The sequence below is a fragment of the Rhinolophus hipposideros genome (assembly GCF_964194185.1).
Source record: "Rhinolophus hipposideros genome assembly, chromosome: 20".
Lineage (NCBI taxonomy): Eukaryota > Metazoa > Chordata > Mammalia > Chiroptera > Rhinolophidae > Rhinolophus > Rhinolophus hipposideros.
In genome coordinates this window covers 25,323,790-25,336,204 of record NC_138066.1, presented here as the reverse complement: position 1 = coordinate 25,336,204, position 12,415 = coordinate 25,323,790, and the positions used below count along the sequence as shown (strand labels likewise).

Below are 12,415 nucleotides of genomic sequence, written 5' to 3'. Positions count from 1 at the left end.
TGTGGTTGAGAGCCCACTGGCCCATGTGGGAATCGAACCAGCAGCCTTCGGAGTTAGGAGCATGGAGCTCTAACCACCTGAGCCACCAGGCGTGGCCCCCACAAATATTTTTTGACTGCTATCCTGTACAGGGCCTGAGGATTGTATTTTAAGAATAAAATGAGAGAGGAGTCCGTCCCTCAAATAGCTGACGGATAAACTAGTAGTACCTTTTATGGTTAGGTGTGACAATAGGGAAAGTTATCTCTTGGCTAGACAAATGGGTGATGGCTTTATTTGTTTTAGCAAGCTCTCACTCCTCTATTGGTAACAGGCTTGCATTTCCTATGAGTAGGGGCTAAGACTCTGCGCTGGAATCTTTCCTTTTCGATGTGAGTTTCTAATTAAGTCGGACCTTCCTGAAGGCTGTCCTTGAATAGCCTTTTCTGCTCGAGTGATGGCGAAGGCACTGGCAGGTTTCCATGCTTTCGCCTCAGTTTGGAGGTTCTTGGAAGCGCTGCGGGAACGACCACAAAGCTTAGGTGGCTCCTGCTCGGCAGCGGAGCGCGCCTGCGTGCAGCGGCTCTTTTGTTGCCGGGGCGCTAGGGTCCGGCTGCGCCTGCGTGCTGGGCAGGCGCGAACAAGTGCGCTGCACCGCGGGCACCGGCTGGGGGCGAACAGACTCGGAGCAGCTGCCGCCGCTGTAGCCGTTGCGACCGCCGCAGCGGAGTTCAGAGGGCCCGGAGGTGGGAGACTTCACATACGGAGGCTGAGATGTCGTCCACTGCGGCTTTTTACCTTCTCTCCACCCTGGGAGGGTACTTGGTGACCTCATTCTTGTTGCTCAAATACCCGACCTTGCTGCACCAGAGAAAGAAGCAGCGATTCCTCAGTAAACACATCTCTCACCGCGGAGGTGAGAGGGGTCCCTAGTACCCGAGGGCGGAGACGGGGGAGGCTTTATTTATTTTTTTGGTCCTTTGGAGCTCCGCAGAAGGCTGGCGGGCCGGAATACGTGCGAGTTTGAAGGGGGAGTGGGGATGTGTGATTAGGGGGCTCCCCCGGAGATGAAGACGATGTGAAGGGGAGGTCTCCTACGGGAAGGAAGGCGTCTCAGACAGCCAAGGTGTGACTCTCTCGAGTGCCGCGGTGTCAGGGGTTCTCAGGGAGAGAAGGACCAGGGTGAGAAGGAAGGGTAGATGCAGCGTTTCTCGGCGGACAGACGGGTAATCGCAAGGTCCCTACCTAGCAGCGAGGCACAGGGGGAGGGAGCACCCTGCCAGGGTAACCGAGAACAGACTGCTCCCAGCCAGCCAGGGGTTGAGCTTATGGGGGGGTCCTGGGCTACGGTCTTCCTGGGCTGAGGAACTGCGTGAACCTGGAACGTGCTGCAGCCCAGCTGTCTGCAGTCCCTGGGGGCCAGTCCCACCCCAACCTCCCACCCTGAGCATGACAATTGAGAAGAAAGGGAAACTGAGTGCCTGAGCCGGATACACTTCCCAAGGTCACAATTAGACAATTCGAGCTTGGGCTGGACTGGGGCAGAAACTGGAGCATCCTGGTTCCCAAGGCTGCAAAAGCTTGCACCTGTTTTTGTTTTTTTTTTAAGTTTTTTTTTTTTTTTTTTTTTTTTTTTTTTTTTTTTTTTTTTTTTTAGTTTTTTAGCCTAGTCCTGCACCCCAGCAATGACACGGGAATTTCTTTGTCAAGACAAAAAAAATGATTCAGTTTATGACAGGATAGTATTGTTTAAAGAAAAACAAAGAAGTTTCTTTTGGGAAAATGTCTTACTAGTAAGAGCCTAGATAGTCCACTCTGATTTCCCAGACAGCCGGCCAAATCTTTGCCTCTTCATTACTGAGTAATAAGTGTCTATTTCATTTCAAGCATGATGTATGAAATGTTGTGCAATTGGATTATTTCAATCAGTTTTAACTCTTCTTTAGAGACGAATGTTAAACTAGGTTAAGATTGCTTGAAATTCACAGTCTAACCCTTGATTTGGTACCATAACTCCTTTTCTAAAAAGAATTGGCCAGGAATAAGGTTTTAAATATCACGGAAATACCTTAGCATTCTTCTATATAATCTGTATAATTTTATCAGTTAAACATAGTACTAAAGAGTGACTTCAATGGTTATGCTAGTCTCCCACTCATGAAAAGCATCAAAGGTTTTAAGGGCTCACCAGCTAAATGCGATGCTATTTCTTATGTTTTATCCGTATTTTAATAGACACACAGTTAAACTGTAGGATGACATTTGACTACGAATGAGCCTTCAACCCTTAAAGCCAAAAACCAACTTTTGGTGTTTAAGTTGTTGCTGTAGAAGCAATTTTCAGTGGTGGTAGCCCTATTTTGGAGATAGGCAATACACATTGCAGTTGTGTTTACTGATTTAAAAAAAGAAAAGTGTGCTTACTAAAAACCCAAACCAAAGCAAAACACGATCTTCAAAAAAACTATCTAAACTGTCATTATGGATGATCTAAATTTCATTTTAGGAGAAATAATCTTGTTAAATACCTGCAGACTCAAAATCTATTTACTTGTTATGATGGACTAAAGCACTATAGTAAGTTTCTACGTGTTAGTGCTTAATACACTTTTGTTGAGTATGTGCACCCAATAATACAGTTGAGTCATCTAGAGTGATAAAGGAGATAGTTAATTAAAAAACACTGTAACTCAAGATACTAAGTTTCGGGAAAATAATAGACTAGGAAGGAGTCACCTCTTTGCTTGCTTTTAATTTTTTTCCTGGACACCAATAACAATCACTAGTCTCTCTGTGCATATCACTAACATTTGGGTTTATTCTCTAGCGCTCTAACTGCAAATATCGATATTTCATATAAGCCAGAAACCTTGATTGTTATATGTATTTAAAGTATATACACCTGAATTGCTATAACTTGAAACTCTTAATGTGTACTATATTATGTCTGCTATAAAAGGTTTATTACCTGTGTCAGTTTCTGGACTTACCACTAGTTAGCCTTGAGGATAAGCCTGAGTTTCCTTATCAATAAATGGAGAATGTTTGCCTTGCCTCTCTTTGGGTTGTTAGGAGGATGAGGTGTATAAAAAGCACTTTGAAAATTGCAAAATTGCTTGGAAATACGCAGATAAGCTTGGATACAGGGGATACACATTTGTTTTTTTGCAATAGAACTTTGAATTGACAGAGGATGAAATCACCCTATACTTATGTTTCCAAAGTTTTCATGAACACTTTTGCCTTTTCTAAGATTGATTGTCCTTGAAAGAGGAAAATAGTGTTTCAACAATTAAATGCTGTAGGCTTGCTTTGTTCTTAACCTCTGTAAAGCATACATTGTATTGCATAATATTGTATTAATAATAGGATATATGACTACATCTACTTCCATTACTAGACTGAGTTCCTCATGGCTAGGTTTTAGATTTTATTAATTCGTGCTTCTCTAGCCTTTCATACGGATCCTAACGTATAATTTTAAAAACATAGTTTATTGTCTGCTAATTACCTACAGCATGCTACTTTCCATGTGTTTCCCAAATTTATTTGACCAAGAATACTTTTTATGACTACAATGTATTGATGAAACACCAATAGGATCAAAGATATAGATACCCTTTGAATTAAATGGAGAGCAAGTAATACTCCCAAAGGACATTTTCTTAATTTCTCTATGAAATTATGAATTAGTGTTTTTCCAACTGCATAAGTAACTCATGTTCATTGTATAAAATTTGGAAAATATTGAATTGAGAAACTGAAAAATGGTTCTTAAACTTTACTCTCTGAACATAATCTCTGTTAACATTTTGATGTATATCCTTTAAGTACATGTTGTCCTACATTTGGAATTATACTGTATATACATTTATTTCAGATGCTCACTGAGTTAGCTAGAGATAGGATAGCAGGGAAATAACTTAATTGAATACTCCCTAATCTGTCTCTATGGGCCAATTGAATTAAGCGGCAGGCATTTTAGAAAGAGGTCTACTTATTAGGGTTGAGTGGCCAAAGAATTTTTTAAAAATCACCAACTTATCAAATACTTATCAAATATTAACCTTTCCTCCTAATCTTTCACCCTTGGAGTCAAGGCAGAGTACAGTCACAATCTGCACATTCTGCCACAGATTGATTTGATAGGTGATAAGTTTGAGGGTAAATATCCCTCTTGAACACTGGCTGCCTCTGGGTCCTAGACTTTAACTGGTTGTTCAAGGAGAAAATTGAAGCATCAGGAGTCTCACAAAGTCACAGGAAGTAGCGTTTTGCAGTTGCACCCTGAAACATGTTCTGTGTCAGGGTATGGATTCTTTCTCTTCAGCTCTTATTCCCTCAATCCTGTTTTCAGGGAACTCTTCCTCACTTGTCTTGCTCATTCCTACTGATACCTTATTAGCAGTATAGTCATTTATCATTTATTTAATGGTACTTTCCTACGTAAAGCAAACTCAAATGTATCTATTTTCAGCAATGGTTTTTATATTTATATAGATCTGTATATCTATAGATCTATACACATGTCTGTTATTCAGTAAATGAAGCAAAATATAGGTATATATGTGTGTATATATGTCTGTATATATATGTGTATATATATATGTGTATATATGTGTGTATATATATAGAGAGAGATATATACACATACATATCTCTTAAACTATACAAATTTAGAAAAAATAAATACTGTTATAGAAAGATTATTGAAATTGTCACAAGATACATAACAAAAACCATTTATCACTGAAGAGAGTATACATGTGGTGGTTAATTGGTAAATGCTGCTCGTGTATCAAAATACAGTTTGAATATCATCTTTCTGTGCTTCTGTGCTATTGATGTGTTTAAGTTTTTTATTACTTATACAAATATAAATTTCACAAGTTTTTTTCCCCTTGAAATATAGAAACATTTCTGCAGTATTCCAGGGAGCCCATATTGAGAAATGCTCTTTTGTATATACCATCTCTAATCCTTACAAACTCTTTATGCCCTTATTTAAATCATATATACTGCTTCCAGGGCTCATTATAAATCTTGAAAAACAAATGAATTTAAAAGTGAAGAAGGGTCTTACTTTGTTGCTTGATTTACTGAATAACTCCATTTTGAATTGAGGTAGGATTATATCTTTAAACATTAGGATATGCTTTATTTGCATTAACCTGTCTTTTCCAATATCAGAAAATATGTAATTTTGAGGGTTGTTCTCTTGTGGCTGACACACATTGTCACATTTATCACTGGTTTATAAGCATCACACACATATATACACATATATATCATGTATACAAAGATGTAAACGACAGTGGTGGTTGCAGCATAAAACAAGTTTACAATGTTTATTGAATGTTTATGGGTGTATAAAACATTTGGGAGGTAAAAAGGAAAACGGAACAGATGTTTCTATCCTTCACAGTATTTAAATCTAATTAAAGATACAAAAGAGAATGTTTCCTTTACTTTTCCTGTCCTATCAAAAATTAACCAATCACAAAGTAATTATGAAGCACTATATGAGAGGTAAAGTTAATATTGAATGAAAAATTGAGAAGTATATGTCGAAGCTATAAATAAAGTGAACTGGGAATTTTCAGTGAAAGTTTTCTCAAGTGAAAAATAGGAACTGGTGAAGGGGGAAGCAGTAAGACATAAAGGAATTCTGTCTGGACAACTTGTATTAGGACAGCATGCAAAATCTGTGATACTCATTCTCTTCCATATTTCATAATTAACTTCATAACTAATTAAAATGAAACATTTGTTTATATGTAGAATGGTAATTTGAAAAGCCAGGCATTGTTTAAGCTGCTTTTTGAGGCAAAAGGAAAGTTAATGGCAAGCATGCTTCTATGAATGATGTGATGATACTTGGAAAGAAAAGGAATTGAAACTATTTCGCAATAGAAGAGCTAACACCAAATAATTCCTTGGAGAGGGGTGGTGTACTTCTTAGTTAGTCCCTTAGTTATTCTCCAGGTTTTCACCATATGAATCCAATAAGTAATTTGCGAGTATTGTCATTGTGGAATTTATCTTCAAGCTTTATGGACAAATACAAGAGTGTGGGAATAGGGACCGATATGAGTAGCTCATCAGTAAAACTGAAACAGAATTGTTATATGGACGCCAGCATAGAAGCTGCAGAATAGTTCATGACAAAAAGAGTGGGATCTGAAATCATACTGCTTATGCTCAATTCCTGGTTCCTCTTGTTGGCTGTGTGACCTTACCCATTGTTTTTTTCCTGGAGATAGTAATACCACTGTTGTGGGTTTTTAAATAAAATACATAAAGTACTAAGCACAGTATCTCGCTTCTGTGAATTATTACTATCTTGACCACCTTTTCAATATTATATTTATTTCTGGCTGTGTAATTTCATAAACAAATAAAATAGATTCAAGAGCTTAAGTAATGTTCACGTACTTAAGTTTAAATGAATTAAAATTAAAATTAATATGGAAAGCAGACATAAAAGACAGATAGACAGACTTTGAATTTTTCTTTTTTTAAAGATTTTATTGGGGAACGGGAACAGGACTTTATTGGGGAACAGTGTGTACTTCCAGGACTTTTTCCCAAGTAAAGTTGTTGTCCTTTCAATCTTAGTTGTGGAGGGCGCAGCTCAGCTCCAGGTCCAGTTGCCATTGCTAGTTGCAGGGGGCGCTGCCCACCATCCCTTGCAGGAGTTGAGGAATTGAACTGGCAACCTTGTGGTTGAGAGCCCCATGCTCCAACCAACTGAGCCATCCGGGAGGCAGCTCAGCTCAAGGTGCCGTGTTCAATCTTACTTGCAGGGGGCGGAGCCCACTATCCCTTGTGGGACTTAAGTTGAACTGACAACCTTGTGGTTGAGAGCCCATTGGCCCATGTGGGAATCGAACGGGCAGCCTTCGGAGTTAGGAACACGGAGCTCCAACCGCCTGAGCCACTGGGCCGGCCGCAGACTTTGAATTTAAATAGTAGTAAAAATTATATTAACTTGTGGAGAAATTTATTTCAGAATACCAACTCTATATTCTTTTTCTAACTCCTTTCCCCCAAACCAAAAGATCAAACAATAAGTATCTTTTGAACTCTTTGTGATGGCACATTTTAAACATATACAAAAGTAGTAAGACTTTAAAAACCCATCACCCAGATACAATTATCATCTCATGCCCTGTCCTGTTTCATCTGTATCCTTGCCAATTCTTCCCAGATTATTTTGAAACAAATTTCAGATATTATATTTCAAATACAATAAATATTTATTGAGCACTATTGTATGAAATATTCTAAAAGATGTATATTGCAACTCCCTTGCTTATTGGAATTTGAGAAGACTAATGAATAACACTGCTTACTTTCCCTTTGCAAGTTTGGAACTAATTTAGAAATAAAATGCCAGCATCAGAAAGATGGAAGTGAAAATATTAACTTTATTACTATTAGAGCTGACTTTGGACTCTATAAAGCCCTCTCTAAATTGAACTTTACACTAAAACTGAAGGACTTTTCCTTACATTGGCAGGGCCTACCCTGGCAAACCTTCTGTATAGATTTTGTTCCTTCTTAGGGTGGGCTGCTGTAAATTAAGAGGTCTGTCACAGGTGGACAGAGAGCTCTTTCTCCTAAGTCACTTCTGTTCCCATAGAGATGAGTATATGAGAGAGTAAAGAAGTGTTAAAAGTGTTCCTTACGACATCTTTGAAACACAATGAAGCTAAGTGCAATTAAAAAAAATTGTTTCTTTCATTCTTTTCCCTTCTTGGGGACTAGAGTGGAATTTTCCTTTCCTAGGTGGAAACAGGTAGTGGGGAGATGTTACCCTCAAAGGTTGCCTTCAACAAGCCTTTTTAGGATTTAGTTTAATATACCAGAATACAAAAATCATAAGACTTAGTACTAAAGTCATTAAAAAAAATTAGATGTGGCATATAGGTAGCAGCACTAACCTTTAGCGTACAACTTAATTAAAAAATATATGTATGTACACCTCCAGGTAACCACTACTTAGGTCAAAATACAGAACATTTTTAGAATCACATACGATTCTTTTGTTTCCTTCCTCCATCCCCAGAGGTAACCACTCCTATGACTTTTATTATCATTGATTATTTAAGACAGTGGTTTTCAAAGTGTGGTCAATGGGCTCCTGGGAGTCCCTGAAACCCTTTCAGGGTCTCCAAGGTCAAAACTATTTTCATAAAACATTATTTGCCCTTTTCACTTTGTTGACATTTGCATTGATGGTGCAAAAGTTGTAGTGGGTAAAACTGCTGTCTCTTCACCATGAATGAAAGCAGTGGTACCAAGTGTACTAGTGGCCATTATATTCTTCACAATCATGTATTCACAGTTAAAAAAAAAAAAGGCAGTTTCACTTAGCAATATCTTTGGTGTGTTAGTAAAAATTATTAATTTTATTAAATTTCAACCCTTGAGTACTCACAACTTTTAATATTCTGTGTGACAAAATTGGAAGCACACTCAAAACACTTGCTGCTTATCACAGTATGTCTTGAGAAAAAGCACTTGTGCAGTCATTTGAGTTTTGAGCTGACTTAGCCATTTTTTTTGTCCCACAGAACACCAATTTTATTTTAAAAAACTGACTAACTGGTTGTCCAGACTTGAATATCTGACAGATATATCTTGAAAATGAATAAAGTGAGTCTGTCAGTAGAAGAAAAATAATCTGGTTTTTTTCTATGAAGGCAGTGGCAATGATTAAATTTGAGCTTTTAAGCTCAAAATTAGAATTGTTTTTAAAACTTGTATCCTTGTATCTTCCAATATGAGCTTGATAGCTTTCCAATTCTTAAAGATTTTCCTGATGAGATCAGATATTAACGAACGTGATTTTTAAAAATATTGTATAATGTGTCGACATTTAGATCATCATAATTCAGTGAATTAATATTTTCCAAAAGAGCAGTGCATGGTATTATAAAACCATGCGCTGAAAGATCCATTCAAAGTTTGTGATGGACCAATGGATTTTCATATAATAGAGTATGAAAAGGTCACTGATATGGTTTAAATTCTACATTACAGCTTACTTTTAAAAAACTACCGCTTGTGGAATTTTGGTGCAGTATCAAAGAAGAGTCTTTCTTTCCCAACAACATATGTACCTGTGTGAAGGTTAATATATATGTATGAAGGAGATATGAGAATCTAGCTGCCTCATATTAAACCAGACACTAAAGAGAATTGCAAAAATGTATAACAGTGCTACTCTTCTCATGAAATTTTTTTGGGGAAGATAGTTATTTTTTCATAAAATGTTATATTATGAAATGGGTTTATTGTTATTTTCAAGTTAATACATTTTAGAAGTCAATTTCTAAAATGTAATTATGAATGGATATAATCCACATAAAAGCTTTTTGAGATACCCAGTAAGTGTCTTGACACCAAAATGATTGGGGATTGCCAGTTTAATTAACTCTTGTCTGTAATAAGAATCATTGTCATCTGAAATGAGAAGGAAGTGCTTTCATGGAGGAGTAGAGAAGTGAATTTGTTCTGGAATTAAGGTTAAGAAAAATTGGGAGGCTATGGGGAAGAGAATGTTCCAGGCACATGGCATATCATGACTTCAGTCAATAGACATTCACCACACACCAGTTACTATAATAATGGCAATAGTAATAATAATAGCAATAGCAATAATTCTTTACTTTCACTGAACAGTCACTATTTCATTGACTCTAATGCCATTAGTTAGTTATAAGATGCACAAATTTTATGTACTAAGAAAATTTGCCAATAAACTTACCATCCAGCATAAAATTCACTCTAACTTCAGAGATACTAAAAAGTGAAAAGCTGTCATTTTTCCAGTCAATGACATATGGCACTTGACATGAAAATTCATTTAATTATACCAATGCTATGAGATAGGTGCCATTGTTATCCTTATTCTTAGAGATAAAGAAGCTCAGCTTAACAGCGCGGTCAGGCAACTTTCCCAAGTTCACACAAACATCAAACAGATTTTCGAGCAGAGATCCTAACTTCAGAGTCGCACTCAAGTATTACACTACTGCCTTCAGTTAAAGTGATTAAAACACAGTCATTTATTTTAGGTAATTCATGGGAAAGGAAGGAGAGAAATAGGTAAAAAATTTATGCTATCATATGATAAATGCCTTAGTAGAGAGATGTGTAAGAAGCTATGGGGATACAAACGAGAGATGGTTTAACTCTATCTGAGGATGTGTATATGTACCAAGTCCTCTACTGTCTTTCCTGTGACCGCAGATATTATAACTTAAAAACCATGTTTAGGTTCTTCTAACCCTCCTGCATTGCTGTGGCTCTTTTGATCTTTGATTCTTCCAAATGCAGCTAAAACAACAACTCAAAATAACATTATACTCTTTAAAACACTTGTAATGTCTACATAATACCTAAATGTCAAGATTCACTCTATGTATCTTATTAAAATGAATTTATGGAAAAATAAAAAGTTCAAAGTAGCTGAGTAAATGAAGTTTAAATGTAATGTTTTCACAGGTGCTGGAGAAAATTTGGAGAATACAATGGCAGCCTTTCAGCAGTGAGTATATAAAAGGGTATTCTTTTCTTTTACAGTTTATCTTTAAAGTGATGTTGATTCACAAAGTGAAGATAATATACATGTAGCATCACTTGTGACAGTTGTTTCTATTATATCAAAATTGCTTTCTTATGTAGTTAGTCTGAAGTGTTACAAATAGTGTTTGGCTTCTGAATAACTGAAAAAAACTAGATCAGAGTTTTGGGTAATCAAAAGATACTATAGTTCCAAAGCTGAAAGAAGACATTTGTAACAAGGAACATACTGTGTGTAATGCTAATTAGTCTTGGAAAGAAAGAGAAAACAAGAAAATGAAACAACTGTTAACACTGACTGCTGTTTATGAATAGGATTATGTGTCTACCCAGTAATTTTTTGTACAGATCTGAAACTGTAATCTGGTCTAAAACAGGGAATGTGAAAAGTTAAACCCCGTGTAAGATGTTACCTATCCATATTGATTTTTTTATATAATGTTTGAGACATTTTATGTATATAAGTGGAGCTAAGAAATCAGGTGAATTTAAGTTCTTGTTCTGCTTCTTATCAAAGACGTCTTAGACATTATTTTCCCTATTATCAGGTCCAAAAGTGCTGCTTCTCCATATTCTAGTTTCATCTAAATCCTATCCCCTGGATTTGTCATAGCTTTCTCTTCCTGTTCTATAATATGAAGCCTTTTGACTGTAATCTCAATAGTCTTTTACAGCTTAAAATGTAAAATCTTTCCTCCTGCCACAGACTGTGTGAAACAGAATAACTTAAATTACTTTAAATTATCTTCCCTCCTGAGGTAATCAGGACTGATAAAGAGAAATAATCGCATCTCACAATTTGGTTTATAAAATGCTTTAAAGAATACCTTACGTTATGAATATGGCTCTTTCATGATTTCTTGAGAGTAAAATCTTTCTTTATTGATCTCTCAGTGCCTAACACCTAGCTCTGGGGTGCTAACAGGCTCTTACTAGTTGCTTACAGAATGAGGTATGGAATGGGGCACTCAAGTATAAAGCAGAATTTTAGCAGATGACAGATGAAGGAGACAGAACCTTATCCATAATATGCATAGAACCAAAAACTAAAGAATTACACTGTACACACACACACACACACACACACACACACAGTCACTAAGCCCTTGAGTATGTAAAATCTGGTTCTCAAGAGCTAATAAAACTAGGTTATTAAACCAGGCCGTCTTTTAAATACCCATAGGACAATTTGATCCCTGTGGTATTAACATGAATGGTAAGAAAAAGAAACAAATTGTATTAGCAATAGCTGGAAGAATAAGTTGGCAGACAGCCAAAGTAATTAATTAGTGACCTGATTCGCAATGATACATTTTTTAGAATATGTAACTATTATAATACTAATTATCTTATCAATGAAGTGGGAATAATAATACAACCTCAATGTTTTTTGAAGTAAATAAGATTCAAATAAATTCCTTAACATGGGGTCTGTTGTAAGTGGTATGCATCGTTTGTTTCTGTGGAGTTTCACGTAATTTCACATCTTCTTTTAGTGCTAGAGTTTTAATTTATTTTTCTGGAAATGTTGAAGTACTGGCTTGCCTAACTTTTTTCTGTGTTTCAGCTTGTCAGAAATTCAGATAAAAAATATCTAGTGTTTCAGTTGAAGTAGAGGCCTATTGTTATTTATGGAAAATTTTGAAGGCCAAAGTGATTTTAAAAAATTTTCTTTTTCTTGCTATGTTTTAGCTGTGTATCAAATTTGAGATAGTCTCACTAGGAAAATTTACAAATCATTCTAGATGCGCTTTCTGTTGTTGTAAATTTTTATTTATTAGCTTGTTAACAAGAGGTAAACATTCACTAAATAGAGCATGTATTGCATATAATTATTGGGCAT

The 12,415-nt window shown here is 36.4% G+C and overlaps 1 protein-coding gene across 4 annotated transcripts in view; it reads left to right on the top strand.

Moving 5' to 3' along the window:
- The first annotated feature begins 613 nt into the window (after window positions 1–613).
- The window catches only part of GDPD1 (glycerophosphodiester phosphodiesterase domain containing 1), a 44,598-nt gene continuing 32,796 nt past the window's right edge, over window positions 614–12,415 (top strand). For 2 of the 4 annotated variants that reach the window (XR_013991854.1, XM_081027446.1), the window contains exons 1-2: window positions 632–895; window positions 10,495–10,537. Coding sequence is in view for 3 of the 4 variants with exons in the window: in XM_081027446.1 (XP_080883572.1) it covers window positions 754–895; window positions 10,495–10,537 (185 nt within the window). In the remaining variant the exon portion in view is untranslated. Of the gene's footprint in view, window positions 896–10,494; window positions 10,538–12,415 lie in introns of all 4 variants that reach the window. The other 2 variants (XM_081027444.1, XM_081027445.1) reach the window with 2 other exon arrangements.